The sequence below is a fragment of the Sarcophilus harrisii genome, chromosome 4 (genome assembly GCF_902635505.1).
Source record: "Sarcophilus harrisii chromosome 4, mSarHar1.11, whole genome shotgun sequence".
Taxonomy (NCBI): Eukaryota; Metazoa; Chordata; class Mammalia; order Dasyuromorphia; family Dasyuridae; genus Sarcophilus; species Sarcophilus harrisii.
This window is the reverse complement of record NC_045429.1, coordinates 31,091,783-31,109,627: the sequence shown is the minus strand read 5'-3', so window position 1 is coordinate 31,109,627 and position 17,845 is coordinate 31,091,783. Positions and strand designations below refer to the sequence as shown.

The 17,845-nt window shown below is 50.1% G+C and overlaps 1 protein-coding gene across 1 annotated transcript in view; it reads left to right on the top strand.

The window, feature by feature from the left end:
* Window positions 1–1,591: 1,591 nt before the first annotated feature.
* CDC20 (cell division cycle 20) overlaps window positions 1,592–17,845 on the top strand; it is a 31,336-nt gene continuing 15,082 nt past the window's right edge. The window contains 10 exon segments of the mRNA XM_003767215.4: window positions 1,592–1,747; window positions 4,408–4,576; window positions 4,858–5,093; window positions 10,119–10,525; window positions 11,073–11,229; window positions 11,419–11,548; window positions 13,663–13,856; window positions 13,991–14,133; window positions 14,564–14,723; window positions 14,828–14,921. Coding sequence (XP_003767263.4) covers window positions 1,654–1,747; window positions 4,408–4,576; window positions 4,858–5,093; window positions 10,119–10,525; window positions 11,073–11,229; window positions 11,419–11,548; window positions 13,663–13,856; window positions 13,991–14,133; window positions 14,564–14,723; window positions 14,828–14,921 — 1,784 coding nt within the window. The 5' untranslated portion in view covers window positions 1,592–1,653.

The window sequence follows — 17,845 nt, the reverse complement described above, 5'->3', positions numbered from 1 at the left end:
TTTCAGAAAGGCCTGGAGAGACTAACATGAACTGATGCTGAGTGAAATGAGCAGGACCAGAAGATCATTATATATTTCAACAACAATACTATATGAGGATCAATTCTGATGGACGTGGCCTTCTTCAACAATGAGATGAACAAATCAGTTCCATTTGTTCAATAATGAAGAGAACCAGCTACACCCCAGAAAGAACTCTGGGAGATGAGTGTGAACCACAACATAGCATTTCCACTCCCTCTCTTTTTGTCCGTTTGCATTTTTCTTTCTTTCTAGAGCTGATTTTTCTTGTGTAGCAAAATAACTTTTTAGACATGTATACATATATTGTATTTAACATATACTTTAACATATTTAACATGTATTAGTCTACCTGCCATCTAGGGGAGGGGGAGGGGAAAGGAGGGAAAAAGTTGGAACAGAAGGTTTTGCAATTGTCAATGCTGAAAAATTACTCATGCATATATCTTGTAAATAAAAAGCTGTAATAATAATAATAAAAGATTGAATCTATCATACTGAACTAGAGAACTATTAATCACCATGCTAAACTAGGAGGGGAAAGAAAAAGAAAAATTATCCATGTATATGTTTTGAAAATAAAAAGCTTTAATAAAAAATTAATAAATTGATGCATCATCACCCCCCCCAAAAAAAAAAAAAAGAGAGGGGGAGGCAGATGCAGGAGATGTCTTACAGAAACAAGGTTTGCAAATGATTTCACCAAAATGACCCATCTGGAGCTCCCAGTAGCCCTTCAAGATAGACCTCATCATTATGCTCATTTCATTTGGGTCAGTACTTCTGAGTGGGAAGTAACTTGCCCAGGGTTCCACAGCTTGCAAGAGCCAGAGAAGGGATTCCCAAGCTGTCATGAGAAAGACTGACTAAGAGAGACCCAGCCAACAACCTGAAGACCTCCAGGAACAGTCACAGGTGACCAGGAAAGGACACGTGGGTAGCCAACAGATCCATTTGGGCCGGCAGCATTAGGGAAATCTGGGAGGAGGGTTTGGGATCCCCTCAGCAGACGGCAAAGTAGAAAGAGGGCTGGGCTTGAAGTAATGAAGGTCTGAGTTCAAATGTGGCCTGAGATGCTAAGGCCCTTAACCTCTGTCTACCTCGGGTTCCTCAGCTACAAAATGATAATAACGCTTCCCTCCATGGGTTTTTGTGAGGATCAAATGATCAAATAGTTGTCAAATTGCTTAGCACCATGCTTGGCACATAGTAGGTTCTATTTAAATATTAGCTATTATTATTATTTACCCCCGGAGAATGGGGCAGAAGAGCAGGGCGAGGTGGACAGCTGCTGTGGGTGGGGGGTGGACTCTACAGTACTTACAGAGTTGGGGATGAAGGGGGGGGACAAAGAACCAGCTATCCCAGTGCCCACCCCCTTCCTCTCCAAGTCTACACCACCTTCCCTCACAGGTCCCCAGACTTCCTCCTCCCAGACCCCGAGCCTGGGGCCCCAGTGTGGTCAGGGATCAGTTCCTCTCCGGCCCCTGGGCTGCCCAGAGCTGGGGCTGGGGCTGGGAAAGGGAAAGGGACAGGACGTAGGGCCATATCTGACAGGAACCTGTGGGCCTGGGGTAGAGAGAGAGCTGGGGCCCAGCTTCCTGAGGGGAGGACCAGGGTCTCACAGCCCACATGCCCAAAGGGATGCCAGCCTGGGGGTTCATCCTGGTCACCTGCCACCTCCTCCTCTCACCCAGCCAGGCCGTCACCCATGTCAGCAATGAAGGTAAGGGGATAGAGCCTAAAACCCCCCTCCCAAAGGCCAACATCATAAGGTACAGGGGGAAAAGAAAGGGAGGAGATGAGGGGGACACTGGAAAGGCAGAAGGACACAGGGGGAAAGGGAGAAGGGAGAAAATGAAGGGGAGAGAGTGAGAGAGAGAATAAGAAGGGGGGGGGGAGAATGAGGGGAGGAGGGAAAGATGGGGAAGGAGGGAAGGGGAAGGAGAGAGGAAGCCTAGAGAGGGAGAGAGAGCAGGAAACTCTGCTCAAGGTGGGGGCCTCGGTGAGGGGGTGAGGAATATTCGGCCCTGATAAAGTGCCTACTGTGTGCAGAACACTGAGCTCAGCATGGGGAGATTCAAAGGCTACAGTCATAAAATACACATGTTCCTATGCATTTCATCAGAGAAGGGCTAATATAGGAACAAGAGCTCTGGGAAGCTGGGATGGGGCATCTTGCAGGAGCTGAGCTTTGAATGGGTTTGGAATTCAGCAGAGGAAAGGGAAGGGAGGACAGCATCCCAGGTCCAGAGAGACAAGAGGGCAGGACAGTGAGGAGAGGATGAGCCAGATCTCCAAGTCCCCACGTGTGGCGACCTCCCCCTACCAATGTGGGCTGGCCCCTTCTCCGAGTCATACCGTCTGACACAGCTGCCTTGGGTCACACACTCAGTAGGCACCAGATGGAAGACTTGAACCCAGGTCTACTGCTATACCAGGCTGCCCCTCAAAAGCCCCGGGCATCGCAGAGGGGGAGCTGGCTTTAGAGACAAAATTTAGAGTAAGAAGGGACTTCAAAGTTCACCTAGTTTCATTTCCACAGGAGGAAACAGAGGCCCCCAGTCAGGGTCATCCAGCCAAACAGCAGAGCTGAGCTCCTTCCCCTCTGCCTCTCAGACCCCTTCCTCAAACTACAGTTTCCTTAACTGTAAAATAAGACAATAATGGTTACACTCCTTGCCTTTCAGGGTGAACCTTAAGGGTTAAAGGGTAAGCTAGGAGAGGCGACTGTGGGGCCTGGGGGCTGGAGAGCCAGCCCTGACGCCAACAAAGCCTGAGTTTGTCTCTGACCCTTATTGAGAGGATGGCTTTGGACAAGTCCCCTAATGCTGCTGGCAGAGAAAGTACCACACACTCTGTTGGCAGAGGGAATCTTCATCTGGGAGCACCCTAGACCATGAAATCACTACTCTATATTATTATTATGCTTACTTTTTTACATCCCTATTATTATTAATAATAAGTTAAAGGACAAAGTTTCATAGGGATGTTTTATTCAGGGGCAGAGAGACACAGCCAGGAAATTAAACTGACTCCATAAGTGAAGGCCTTGAATGCCAGGCAGAGGAATTGAATTAGAGAGCCTGCTTTAAGTCAGTACATGCTTTGACATCTTAGTTCTCTGCTCTTATACCATCTTGTTGGGGGTTGGATGCTGGGACGATTCCTGGCCTTTCTGAGGCAACGAGGTGGCTTGTGGCTAGAGCCCGGGGCCTGGAGTCAGGAAAACCCGAGTCCAACTACTTCAGCCTCAGAGGTGAATGGTGTGACCCTGGACGAGTCACTTAACCCATTGGCCTTGATCCACCAGCAATGACACTTCACTGCAGCACCCTTGCCAAGAGAACTCAGCGGGCAGCAGTCCGCGGGGTGGCAGAGTTCCGTCCGGCTGAACGATAGGGAGTCACTGAGGGGTTTTGTTTGTAAGCGGAGGAGTGACCTGATTCAATCTCTGGACAAGATCTAGTATTCTAGGAAGGTCAGTGCTGCCATCCTCCAGAAAGCTGGCTGGTGCGGTGCCCCCTCCCCCTCAGCCCTTCGCATTCTGGGCTACGACCCTGGAGAAAGCTTGTCTAGAATTGTCATCCTCTCCTCAGGGCCAGCTCTGCTCCAGACTGAATTTCTCTGTGTACTTGATAAACATTTATTAGGCCCCAACTGTGTGCAGGCACTGTTCTAAGTTATGGGATACAAAGAAAGGAAAAAGACAACTCCTATCCAGCTCTCAAGGAGCTCACAGTCTCCTGGCAGCCCAAACACCAACACAACTGCTTAGGGGCACGTTTAGAAAGGGCATAAGCTGCCAGTGGGAGGAGCCAGGGCAGAGCCCCCAGTTCTTCCCCTTGGCCCAGTTCTGGCTCCCTCTACCATCCCGGAGTATCCCTAGTCCCCCTTTAAAAAGGGACTTTTCCCAGGAGTCAGGGGCCCTCCCGGCCTGCCTCGGGGCCAGTGAGATCTGCATTGATGAAAGAGTCCGAGAGGCTCAGAGGCCCACAGGCCACTCCTAGGCTACACAGAAGCCGCCAAAGGGCCCTCGGGGGAGCTGCCTGGGGAGCGGGCTCCAGAAGCATCAGCCCGAGGCCCTGCAGGCCCCGCAGAGTGCGGGCAGCCTTCCCCACCTCAAGCCCCTTCCTCGGAAGCCTGGAGCGCAGCACTGGCTAACGCTGGTGTCACCTGTAGAGAGCTCCCCGTGCGGCCGCTCAGCCTCCGGCAGCGCCCGCCCCGTCGGGAAAGACCCGGGTCTCTGTCCCGGGCGCAGCCGGACCCCGGCTCGGGATCCGGCCGGGAGCCCTGTGGCCCTCTCCAGGCCAGACCGGGGGAGCGCGGGCAGGCCCTGCCAGAGCGGGCCACCCGCTGACGGCCCGGCCTTTGGCTCCTTCCCAGAGGCCTCGCTCCTGGCGGCAGAGCCGGAGCCCCTGCGCTGCTTCTCCAGGCAGTTCGAGGACCTCACGTGCTTCTGGGACGAGGTAGAGGAGGAGGACTGGGCTAAGCAAGAAGCGGAGGGTGGCCAGGAAGACCGAGGGCCCTACCAGCTTTTCTTCGCCTACCCCGGGTGCGTGCGTCCCACGCAGAGATGTAGTCCCAGGCGACCCCTACCGTCAGGGAATGGGGGGGGGGCGGTATAGGGGGAAAAGACGGGGTGGGGAGTGGGAGGGGAGGGAGGGGGCAGGACGGCGGTGCATCCTCTCCCTCAGGTAGAGCCCCCTCCGCTCCCCATCTCCTCCCCCCGCCCCCAGTGGAGGCCGGAAGGAGGGAGGGAGGACAGGGGGGACGGGGAGCCAGGCAACCGGAGGAGGGGTGGGCGCGGGATGGCAGCACCCTCTCCTCTGGCAGTTCCCACGCCGGGAGAGCACAGGGGCCTCCGGAGTCTCTTAGATCCGTGCCCGGCCTGTAGGGAGGAGCCCCAAGTATGCCCGCTGAGCTCCCAGAGGCTTCCCAACGGAGGGCTTCGCCACGTCTGTCAAATCCAGCCCGCCGAAGGCATGCGCCTGTTTGCCAAGCTGACGCTCTGGGTGTGGGACCCTGCCAACCGCCGAAACCGGACCCAGCGAGTGCTCAGCCTGGAAAACGTGGGTGAGGCCCTCTCTGCACAGCCCGGCCCCTCCTCCCTCCTCCCAGTGCAGATGCTCCTTTCTCCCCACAATCCGGTCCTCCCTTCCCACAGATCTGTCCCTCCTTCCTCCACACAGCCCTGACCCTTCTCCCTCCAACAACTCAGACCCTCCTCCTTCCACACAATCCTGACTCTCCTCCCTCCACATAGCCCTGGCCCTCTTTCCTCCACACAGCCCTGACCCTCCTCCCTCCCTACAGTCCTGATATTGTTCTCTCAGTCCTGCCTTCTTTCCTCAGATCCTGTTCTCTCTCCTCCCAGCCCTCTCCCTCCTCACTCAGAATCACAGAATTTAAAAGCTGGAAAGGACCTCAAGGGCACAGTCCATAAAGAACCCTGGCTCCAACATACCAAGCAGTGGCCAGCCAATCTTTGCTTAATGACCTCCAAGAAAGGAGAGCCCATCATCTCCTGGGAAGGCCCTTTTCCATTGGGGGATTATTCTGAGAGGAAGTTGTTATTCTTTTCTGACATTCAGCCTAAACTTATCTCTTTGCAACTCTCCCCTTTCTCCACCGCTGGTTATTCAAGCAGAACAAGTCTCTTCCATGGAAGTCCTTCAGATACTTGAAGGTCACTCTCTGGAACCTTATTTTCTCTAAGCAACCATCTGAGGTTCCTTCAGCTATTTGTCAACAGGCTCCTTAAAACAGGTCACCCAGAACTGAACACTACTAGGTGGCGTCTGAGCAAGACAGGGTGAGGGACTGTTAGCTGAGCAGACCTACTCCTCTGAATGAGCCCAGCAGCTTTTCTGGCTTCCACGCTCCAGAGGACATGTTCAGTGAGCTCTCAGTATCCAGCATGTTTAGGTCTGGGTCGGACCTAAACATGTGTGTTTACAGCCATCCCACCCCAACCCTTTGCTTCTGGATTCATCTTATACCTGGAAGTTTCACCCAAGTATTGCAAGAACACATTTGTGCCATCTGAATTTCATCGTATTAGATGTGACTAAAAAGAATAGCATTGCCAGCTTGTTTATAGTGCTTTAAGGTTTGCTAAGTGCTTTAAAAAATATTCTCTCATTTTATACTTACAACAACCCGAGGAGGTAGATGTTATCATCACCTAATTTTACAGATGAGAAAATTAAGGCAGACAAAAGTGAAATGAGCACTTGGGGTGAAGGTGGGAGAAGAGGGAGCCTGACAGCTAGCAAGTATCTGAGGCAGGATTTGAACTCAGGGCTTCCCGAGCTCCAGGGGTAGCTCTCTATCCACTGCATCACCTAGCTGCCCCTTCTAGTCTCTTCAGGTTTCTTGGGCTCTTGACTCTGTATTAATAATAATCTGACATTTAGGTAACAAATTTAAATTTTACACAACAGTTTACACAATCATCCCATAGGATGCCACCAAAATCCTATAAAGAAGATATTGCTGAAGCTCAGAAAAATTAAGCAACTTATTTATCAGGCTTATGTCTAGTAAGAGCCTGTCCAGATCTTTTGGGTCCCTGGCATCTTTCTTTCTTTTTCTTTTTTTCTTTCTTTCTTTCTTTTTCTTTCTCTATCTCTTTCTCTCTTTTTTCTTTCTCTTTCTTTTTTCTTTTTCTTTCACTTTCTTTGTTTCTTCCTTCCTTCCTTTATTTTTCTTCTTTCTCTTCCTTTTCCTCTTCCTCCTCCTCCTTTATAAAGATCTTTCTCTTCTTCTTTCTCCTTCTCCTCCTCCTTTGTAAAACTCTTCTTCTTTTTCTTTTTCTTCCTCTCCCTCCTCACTCACATTTAGATAGATCTTGCAGGTCTTCAGAATACTTCACATCCATCATATCCCATGGAACCTGTTGGATCCTGAACCAGGAAGACCTATGTTCAAGTCATGCATCAGACACTTAATAGCTGTGTCACATTGGGCAAGTCATTTAATTTCTGCTGCCTCAGTTTCCTCATCTGGCACCATTCTGGCAAGGTACTTATGAGGGTCAAATGAAATCTTTATAAATTGCTTTGCAATCTTTAAAGCACTAGTTATTAAAACCTGTTAGATATCAGTTATAGTTATATGCCAGCTAACATCATCATCACCATTCCCCTGCTAGGAAGGTATTACTGTGGCTGAGAGGAATTGGGCAATTTGCTCAGCATCCCACTTCTTGTAAGGCTGGATTTGAACCCAAATGTTCCTGACTGCAATCTAAAGTTCTTTCAACTATACGTTGGTGCTCTCCATGCCGCAATTCTCACTCTCTCAATTTTCCATTCACTGCAAAATTAATGAGCCTGCCATCTGTGCCTTTAGAAGCTATTGCTAAAAAAGTTTTAGCAGCCCATTGTCAAGGACGTATCTTTGGGCCACTTCACAGGAGAGCGTGTGCCAAGGTGGCATTGAACCGTTGGTGGCAGCTCTTGGAGTCTAGTCATTCAATTAGTTCCTAAACCAGTTAATTGCACTAGCCTCTATTTCTACATCTCATTTTTTTTTTTTCAAAGAATAGCTTGGGATGCTATATCAAATACAAATCTAGATAAATTACATGTATGCCATTCCCTGGGCCTAATAGTCAAGTAACCCTATCAAGAGAGACTGGCAGGACCTGTTCTTTAGGAAGCTAGGCAGGTTATTTGTAATTAATGCTTCCTTTTCTAGTGGTCACCTCATTAATAATTCATGAAAAAATTGTGCCAAGAATTGAAATCAGATGTACTGACCTCAATCTTGTAAGGACTTTGGTCTCTTTCTTTTTTCTTTTAAAAATAGATGTCTGATTAATTTCATATTTTGTATACATTTTATTATATGAACATTTTACATTTATTTTTTATTAAATTTTATTAATTGGTACCTAATTAATTAATCAGCAATCATTAAATATTTCCCAGTTACATTTAAGAATAAATTTTATATTCTTTTTTAAAAATCTTGTTTGAAATTATCACCTTTTTTGTCCATTAAGAAGGCAAGCAATATGATTATAGATTCTAATATATATGAACTCATGTAATACATATGTTCTTATTACCCATGTTGCAAAAAAAACAAACAAAAAAAAAAACCTCTTTCCTTTTCCAAAAATTTACCCTTTTCCAGTCATACAGAATTTCTCCCATTCAGCATCTTTCAAGTATCACTCCCAGAGAATTGGTAATCCCATCTATTTCAATTCAATAAACATTCATTAAGACTTATTAATGTTCCAGGCATCAGGGATGCAAAGACAAACATCCAAAGTCCCAGCTTTCCAAAAGCTTAAGTTCCAGACCACGCCTTGAATCTCAGGACAATACAATAATCTCTAGTTATCTCCTTAATTTTCTTCCATTTCAAAGTGACTATTTTAGTTCTATCCTTTACAATGCAAAGGTCATAGTCCTTGGCAGAGAGAAAACAAGTAAAACAAGACTTGAGCTCCTCAGTCTTCTCTTGATTGTCATTTATCATCAGCCCTTCTATCCCTTCTCTGATAATTTTCTCTTTCTCAACAAAACAAAACTCAATTAAAACCAAAACCTGACACCTCCAATTCTTTCCTTGTCTTTAGCTTTCAATTTGTTTTGAGCTTTCACTCTTCTAATGTGGTTCTTATAGGCTCACTTCAATCTTTTTTTCTTCATCTTCCTTCTGTTGTCTCCATTTTCTGTATGTCTCTTTTCAAAATGGAGTTGGTTGATAAATTCCCCATATATCCACATTGTTTTTTTCACTTTCACTTTTCTTCTTCACTAGAATTATTTCTTCCTCTCTAGAGTTATTAATTAATTCCGTTTTTTTTTTTTTTTTTTTTTTTTTTGCTTTTTTGCTGAGGCAATTGGGGTTAAGTGACTTACCCAGGGTCACACAGCTAGGAAGTGTTAAGTGTCTAGGGTCAAATTTGAACTCAGATCCTCCTGATTTCAAGGCTAGCTCTCTATCCACCGCGCTACCTAGATGTCCCTATTAATGAATTCTTTAGACTTGCCAACTAGTAGTGGACTGATTTCCTCAGTAGGATTTTAGTTCTGTGAACCCTTTCACTCTGAACTCAAATCTGTGGTATACCCAGATGTTCTCTCCTTCTCTTTCACAATCTCGAAGAGGCAGTGATGACTTTTCTTCACATTTCCCATTATTTCTACCCCAAGAGTAAGCTCCTCTCCACTCACATCAGTGCCTTCACATTTTGAAAGATGACATTACCATCAGTCCATCAAGAAGTTATTAGCTTCTCTAGCTGTGTGACCTTGGGCAATTGCCTCCCCTCCCAAAGTTATTAGCGTCTATGTTTTTGGAAGAGAGAGAGATCTCCCGCATACATTGAAATCTCCCATTGTATCATCATTATATCATGCTTCTGTTCCAGTCTTATGAACTCTTTTGTGACCCCTTTATCTCTCTCCTGCTTCTTTCCAAGCAGTCTGCTGTCTGGTGAAAATCTCCCTTTAGTTTCTGCCTCCATTCATCTTCCCTCCTGCATTCCCCCTCTGGTTCCTGGATTTCCAACCATGAACTTTTCATCTTTCTGCTCAAGCTCATCCCGCCTCTTCCCCCATGTCTTTCTAATAAAGCATATCCTTCCTGAGCTATATTCCTATCATGGATTTCATCCCACCAAGTTTCACAATTACGGGTTCACCCCATCTGTTACCTTACCTTTGTGCCTTTTTGTGCATGGACATCTAAGGTCACGTGTATTCCTACCAGCATCCTTCCTGGATGTTGTCTCTCATGAATAGCTGAGTGACGAAACTGCTTTTCTCTTTCCTAAGTTGTGGCTACTCACTCTGGTATCTGGCTTGTTGGAGACACTGGGTTAATTTTCTCCCTTCCCCTCCCTTTTCAATTAAAGCTCTAGATTTACAAGACTCAAGGCCATTTACCAATCCTGTCCTCATTCTTCACAGTCTTGGGTATTTTATTCTTCAGCCTTCTACTTACAGTTCTGTCTCCTATGGTTTGGAAGGATCCTTTGAGGTGGTTTGGGGAGCACTCACGGTGGTCTGAGGTGGGGAGGAAGCCTTTGGAGTGGTTGGGGAAGCCCTGAGATGCTGGGTCCTCTCCCCTAGGCCTGCCTGTGCCACCGAAGAGCATCACGGCAGTGACTTCTGGTCAGTCTGGGGAGCTGCAAGTCACATGGGAGGCACAGCCCTCAGATATTAGTGACTTCATGCAGCATGAACTTCAATATGGCCCTTTGGATCCCAGCAACCCCGCTCAGCCCACAGTCACAGTGCTGCTCCAAGCACCCATGTGCTGCCCATTCAGGAAGTGGCCACATACCCAGCCACTCCAGGTCACGGCAACCCCCAGACCCGACCAGACTCCAACGCGGCTTCCAGGGAGTCAGTCTATGCAGCGGGACCCCACCACCGAGGGACCCTCCAGAAAAGGCTACGTGAGCCAGGGACCTGCTGTCGGGGGGCCCACAATAGCGCAGTGGGCTGGGCCAGAGCAGCTTGGGGCCACCAGAGAAGTAAGTATCCAGCTTTCTCTGTCCCCATCTTCTCTCACCCTAGGCCCGGAGCATTTCCTTTGGTAATGAACAGAAATGGCCGTGAAGCTCCCTGGTGCCCCATCCTCAAGGTTTTCTTTCCCTACTCCATTCCCAAGATGACAGGTTCAGAGTTTAGAGGTTGAGGTCTCACATAGCCCAGGAATTATCGGCTTTCTCGGGGGCTACTTTGGGGCTAAATTCACTATGGATGAGTCACAAATCCTTCACTGAATAAATCCCTGAGCCGCCAGTGTACCAGAAGGATAAAGGAATCCAGTATACATATGAGCTCTTCCACCAATGAGAGATGATGTACCCAGGAGGCTGGTCTTGGGATAAGAATCATTCACATAACCCCTTCAGTAAGGTAGTAAGCTTCCCATTATTGTAGCTATCCAAGCCAAGGTTATAATAAGGATATGGTGGGTGGGACATTATATGGAGGAGAAGGAGAAGAAGTAGACCATAGGAACTCTAAAATCCCATCTATGGCTGAGTCTCTGATTCAATGATCTTCCCTCTTCAGTCCCTAGGTCTAATAGGTGAAAGTTGTATCATCTCAGGATTTCAACCTGGGACCTCATATTGGCTCCAGCTCCGGAGCAAGCCTGATGGAATCTCTCTCAAGGGTTTCTGGGGACCGTGGTCATCTCCTGTGAACGTTACCCTGCCACGGGACGCCAGTGAGTCACCGGGGGAGGGCAGGTTGGTTTTGTAGAGGAACAGGAATGGGGAGAAGAGCAGAATCCTCCCCCCATTCACTCACACACACACAATGCAGTAGAAGTTACTGGGGGGGAGGGCAGGGATAGGGAGAAGGGAGGGAGAGAGGTTCAGGTGGGGCCCAGCACAGTCTTCCTCTCCTGGTCCAGGAGAGATTGGGCTTCAGTGTTTTACTCAGGACCTGGAACGTATCACATGCCAGTGGCGAGGACCAGCCCAGCCCATTGCCTCCCACGGCTACTTCTACCACTGGACAACTGACAGCTGTCCTAGAGACAGGTGAGCAGGCCGGAGGTGAGCCAGCAGGGCTGGCGGTCTGGACTAAGGAGAGTTCCGGGTCTAGGGCCACAGAGTTGCTCTAGTGACGTGGATGACACGTCCATATCCAAACCATCATCAAACTAAAGCTGCCATTGCTCCACAGGGGCAATCAGTCAATCGCCAAGCACTGATTAAGCATTTGTACTGTGCCAGGCACAAGGCTGAGAGCTGGGGATGCCAAGAACATGTTCCCTGCCTTCAGGGAGTTCACAGTCTGATGGGACAGAGGAATAAATCATGCAAAAAGACACAGTAGAAAGTAAATACAAAGTAACCTCAGAGGAAAAGGCCCAGGACCAGGAAAAGCCTCACCGGGAGAAGCCAGAGCTTGGGTTGGGTCTTAAAGAAAGACAAGGATTCTAAGAAACAGATGAGGGGAAATTGCATTCTAGTTGGGGGGGGGGGCGCCCAGTCCAAAGGCACAGAGACCCATGTGAGGAACCCCAAAGCAGGCAGGTGGACCTGAAGCATCGAGTGCATGGAGGGGAGCTGTGTGCTAAAAGGCTGGGAAGGTATTATGAGGCTGCCATGGTTACATTTTAGGGAAATCACTTTGGCAGTGGCGGATAGACTACAGAGAGAAGGTCTTAAGCCAGAGAATGTCTTGCTGCATTTGTTCTTCAGTTAGAGTTGGGGTAGTAGGGAGGGCGGGCCTTTCTCCACTAATGTCATAGATGATAGAAGAGACACTGGTAGCCTGGGACTTGGAATTTATTTATCTGTTTGTTTATTCATCCATCCATTTATCTGTCCATTTGTTTATTTGTTTGTTTGTTTGAGGTTAAGTGACTTGACCAGGGTCACACAGCTAGGAAGTGTTCAGTGTTCGAGACCAGATTTGAATTCAGATCCTCTTGACTTCAGAGCTGGGACTCTATCCACGACACCACCTAGCTGCCCCTAGACTTTGAATTTATTAAGAAAGGTTTTAGAGAAGGAAATCCTTGAAATTCCTTGTGATAATTGTACCCGAGTATTGACTTACACCAAGGGAAAGGACTAGCTTTCTCTGGCCTTGGGCCATTAACTAGCTCTTATTCAGTGTGCCAGGGATACACTTGGGAAAAGGCCATCTCTGCCCTTGGCAAGTTCACATCCTGCTGGAGGAGACAACATGCAAACAATCATGTGCCAGAAAAATGAGCAGGCAGGCAGAAAGAGAGCTGGGAGAGAGACCCGTGTCATGAAAATCCACAGAGAAGGAGATGAGGGGGAACTAGTGTCAAAAGCTGCATCGAGGCCAAGAAGGATGAGATTTGGCAAGCTGGAGATCACTGGTGTGGAGTTCCGCCAACTGCATTTGCCCTATTCCCTAAGGAGAGAGGGGGGGCTCTAGAGCCCTCTCCACAGGCACCTAAGCCTGTAAGTCGAGCTACGATAACTTGGGGGGTGCATCCTGGCATCCATCGTCTCCCCTCAGAGGGCTCACCTGCAAACAGCTGTGGCGGCACAGGAGATGGCAGGTCATCGGGGAGGGGAAGGCCCCACCAGCTGACAACACCAGACCTCCCGAGGATGAGAGCTGAGCCTGGAGATGGAGATGAGGGGTCTGACCGTCCCAGGAGTGGGGCAGACCCAGCCAGGACAGGGCCTAGAGATGGGGGCGGGAGTCTCAAGTTAAGGAGGCCAGAGTCCCTGTATCCCAGGGTACATGGAAGAGAGTAACATGTAAGAAGACTGGAAAGGATTAGAGTTTACAGAGGACTTTAAAAGACAAACAGAGGACATATTTGATCCTAGAAGTGACAGGAGGCACTCAGTGTGAGTGAGAAAGGGGACGACTTTTACTTGTACTTTAGGACTTGTACTTTAGGAAGATCCACTTAGGACACTTGCAATCATCCAGGTGGAGGTCTCAGTATCAGGGTGATGGTTGTGTGAATGGAGAGGAAATAGATGGATAGACAGGCAGATCCTCTCCATTTACATAACATATACATTTATATCTATCTATAGGTATGTGTATATTATATATGGGCGCGTATGTATATGATATATGAAGACAAATCTGACAATGGTCCTGGAGCCCGGGACCTTGTCAGCCTAGCCCGGCTCATGGGCCGTGGTGGGAGGTGGGGGTTTCTCCGCAGGGGCCCCGTCTGGGAGAGATGTGAGAAGATGGACTCCAGGGCGGAGGAAACCCCACTCTCCCTCTGCCGTTTCCAGTCTCAAAATGGCAGTGCCATTCACCTGCTGGTGGAGATTACCACCGAACAGGGCACCGTCCAGCAGTACCTTGCCACTCCCTTCTGGATGCATCAGATCGGTGAGATTCCGCGCTGCCCCCGCAGGCCCCTCTCCCAGACTCCACGCGGCAGCCTCCTGCCTCCCCAGCTCGGCCCCCAGCCCCCGCTCCGGGTGGGCCCAGCGGCTCTGAGGATGCTTCTCCTGCCTCTCCAGTTCTCAGGGAAGCTCCAGAGCTGCACTGGGCAGCCGGGCCCGGGGGGCAGCTCAAGCTCACCTGGAGGGCCCCGGCGCCCTGGCTGCCGGGGAAGACCCACTACCAGATCCGCTACTCGGTTCAGAGCCACGAGAACTGGAAGGTGAGGGTTTACCCCCGCTTTGTCGGTGTGTCAGGTGGGGTGTGCCGCTGAGCTGGGCGCGAGAGCAGAGCGTGGGAGCCCGGGGGTCCGTGTCTCCGCAGTCCTGGGGGGCTATGGGAGGGTCCGGATGCGTCAGTGCGGGGCGACAGTTGGGGCAGTGCATTAGGGTGCATCCACGGGAGGGAGGGTGTCTGAGGGCGTCTGAGCTGCCGGCGCGTGGGAGTGCGTGTGGCAACGCCACTGTCTCGGGGAAGGCACCCGGGCAAAGTCACGTATGGGGCAGGAAACGTGGGGAGTGTAGGGGGCAAGTTCCTAGTTCAGGACAAAGGTGTGTCAAACTCCTCCCCCCGCCGCGGACGAGCGTACACGCAGGCCAATCAGAGGCCACATGAGGCCTCTGGCCCCGCCCCCTCCGCTTGGGTCTATGCAGGTGCTGGAGCCTCCGCGGGATGCGCTGGGAGAAACCCTGGAGCTCCGCCCCGGGGCCCAGTACCGACTACAGCTGCGCGCGCGGCCGGACGGCCCCACTTATCACGGACCTTGGAGCGCCTGGTCTGCGCCTGCGCTCGTGGAGATGGCGCCCGAGAGTGGTGAGAGGCTGGGGTGGGAGCTGGGCCAGGGACTGCGGCTGCGCAATGAGGGAGAGGGCGGAGCTCTGGGCCCAGCCTTTTTGACCTCCGCGACCCCCTGACAGGCTGGGTCTCCGTGGTGACGAGTGCGGTGCTGACGCTGGGCTTCGGCGGTCTCGTGGGCCTCGTGTTGCGGCGCCTCTTCCCGGCGCGGTTCAGGTATAGGCCCCACCCTCAGGCGCGTGCGCGTGCGCGGCCACTCTCTTCTCCCACCCTTTCCCCGCCCCACCCGGATACTGTTGGATACAAATGGATACAAAGTAGCCGCGGGAGGAGCCCTCCTGGGGAGCCGAGCCTCGGAGCCTTGAAGGGCCCGGGGGGGGGGGGGGGAGAGCATTCCAGGCACGCGGGGCAGACAGGGCGGAGGCTGCGACTGAAAGGAAGGCAGGGCCATAGTCCCCGGGAGTAAAGAAGTCAGGGGAAAAGCAGGGGCTGAAAGGCTTCTCCTGGAGGTAATAGGGAGCCGTGATGTTTGTGGAGTCGCGAATGTCACGGTCAGATAAACCCAGATACCTCGGAGTCTGAACTTGTTTTCTTTTTTAATATCTTGATCATTATTTTAAAAGGAGCTTCCTTTGTAATCTTATTCTTTGCTCTTAAGATCATGATTCAGGGAAGGTTTGTGACACGCGCATTAGACCACCCTGTTAGTGGTCCCAGAGCAGGACCTGTTCTAGATGGTTAGGCTGGAGTCCTCGATTCTCATTCTAGCCAGTTACAAACCACCTCGATGATCCAAATCCACCTACCCAGCCCTACCCTCTCTCCCGACCCCAGTCTCCATTACAAGCCCCCAGGATCCAGCCACTTGGGCTTTCTTGCCGTTTTCTCAGGCCTTTAATGCCTGACCGGGGCTGGACAGCTCCAATGGGAAGTCCTATGGGCTTGGGGACCCAGCTTGGCTTATTACTGTTTCTCACATGCTTGCTAACTGCACCCTGGCCCAGGTTGTACCCCACACTTATACTCTTTTCCCTCTTCACCTATACCTCCTTTCCTCTTTCAGGATTTAGCTCAAAGTTCAGTTTCAGGAGCTTTTCCAAGCCTCCTAACAGCTGCTTGTGCCTTCTCCTGGTATCTGAGTATCATGTATATAGGACTGTGTATAGACATTTATTTGGCACCGCTATGTGTCTGGCATTGTGCTAAGTGCTGAGGAAACATCCTGTCTCCTGGAAATTAATACTCTATGTAAAAGGAAGCTGGGGATGGAGAGAAGGTATCCCCTGGGCAAGATGGAGTAAAGTTGAATGAGAAATGAAGGGGAGACTGGCCTATGTTGCTTCTTAACTAGAGAACTGGCCTGTGATGTCATTGTCCTGAATAGGTAACTACTTGGTTAAAAAAAAAAAAAAGGTCTCACCTTTTTAGCAATTCACCATCCTAGAGTTGGGGGAGGGGGAAAGAAGGGGTCACTGGTCTCCCTTGGTGAGAGCCTATCCTCCCTAGCCAGGGGATAGCCAAGGCAAGATTTGAATGCAGCTCCATCTCCTTTGCTCTGAAGTCCAATTTTTACACCGTGGGCCACAAAAACTTCTCACCTCCATTAGAATGGGGCAGGGATGACTTTTTCTTTAGATTCCTAGGGTAAGCACTATGGTTGGTATATAGTAGGTACTTAATCAATGCTTTCAGCCTAGCTTCCCAGGGTAAGTGCTATGCTTGGTATACAGTAGGTGCTTAATCAACACTTGTTGATTTCCCCAGGAATCAGTCCAGCTCACTTGCCTGTGATCTTCAGACAATAGTTCTTTTGATCTCTCTCCTGGGTCACTGACAGACCACAATTCTATTTGCTAACTGTCTCTGGACCTGGGCAATTGCTTTCTTGCCCATTCGGGGCCTAGGTCCTGGAAAGAATCTAGAGCAGTCTTAGCTGCCAGATGCTCCATCCAGATGCTCGGTGCCAAGAGCACCGAGGCCAAGGGCTAAGGACCATGCAGACAAAAGCCAACCTGTACCTTCGGTCCACAGGAATGTCACTGTGGTAAATAGCTAGAGATCCTGGGAGGCCACTTTGCTGAAGAAGGTGGGGTGTTGAGGAGGAGGAGCCTTATTTTGCCAAATAGGGACAATGAACAGAGAACAATGTGAAATAGAGACAGAAAGGCAGCTGGGTCTGTACAAGGTGAGGGCTTCGAGGGCTTCCCAGGCCTCTTGGGCCATCATCTCCCGGCAGTCACCACTGAACTTACTCTGCCTGGTCTATTGTCACAACTTCCTAATTGGCTCCCTCAGATTCCAGGCTCCTCTCCTCTCCAGTCATCTCCCAAGTTAGCTGGCTGAAGCTTAGGTCTGAGAATGCCCATTCTCTAACTGAGAAGCTTCCGGGCTTCCCAGGGCCTCCAGGATCCACTACTCAGTCTGGCTGCCCCCATCCTTCCAGCCCGTGCACGTCCCTCCCCCTCAGCCCATTGACTGCTGGTAACTTCCCCCCTTTTCTGTGCCCACACGTCTCCTGTTCCTGGAAGGAGCCGCCTCCTCCCCTTCACTTCTTAGCATCTTTCGGTCCCTGTTCCTGGCTCTGCTCCTGCTGCTCAAGCTGCCTTCTCCAAGTATCCTATACATGTTAGGTCTGTCCCCTGCACTCCCTGCCCGAGACTGAGCCCAGAGGGCAGGGCCAGCTGCTTGGTTCTTTGTACCCCTGTGCTGGCCCCAGGGGATGCCCTGTAAACCAGGTTGTGCCCCATTGTTTGGGAGAGACTTCCTGTGATCTTGAAACTCGGCCTTCCTCTCTTTGGCTGCTTTGGGCTTTGCTATCCTTTGCCCAGCCAGATCTCCTCATCCCAGCTGGATCCCTCAGAGGAAGGGCCGGCCTATGATCAGGACAGGCGGGGCCATGTGGCTCCCTCCTCACCTCTGCCAAGATGAGCCATCAGTCAGATAGCCTCCAAGTTTATTGTTTTTAGCAGAGAGAAATCACAGGCCCCATCAAGCTGTCATTTATTAGATGCCTGCTGTACCTGTATTAGATGTACCTGGCAGCGTGCAAAGCAAAAAAACAAACAAAGCAGGCACAAGATATTTTTGGAGAAAAACATTATAGAGCAAGGATTCTCAGTTAATGGTAGGGAGGTTGAGTA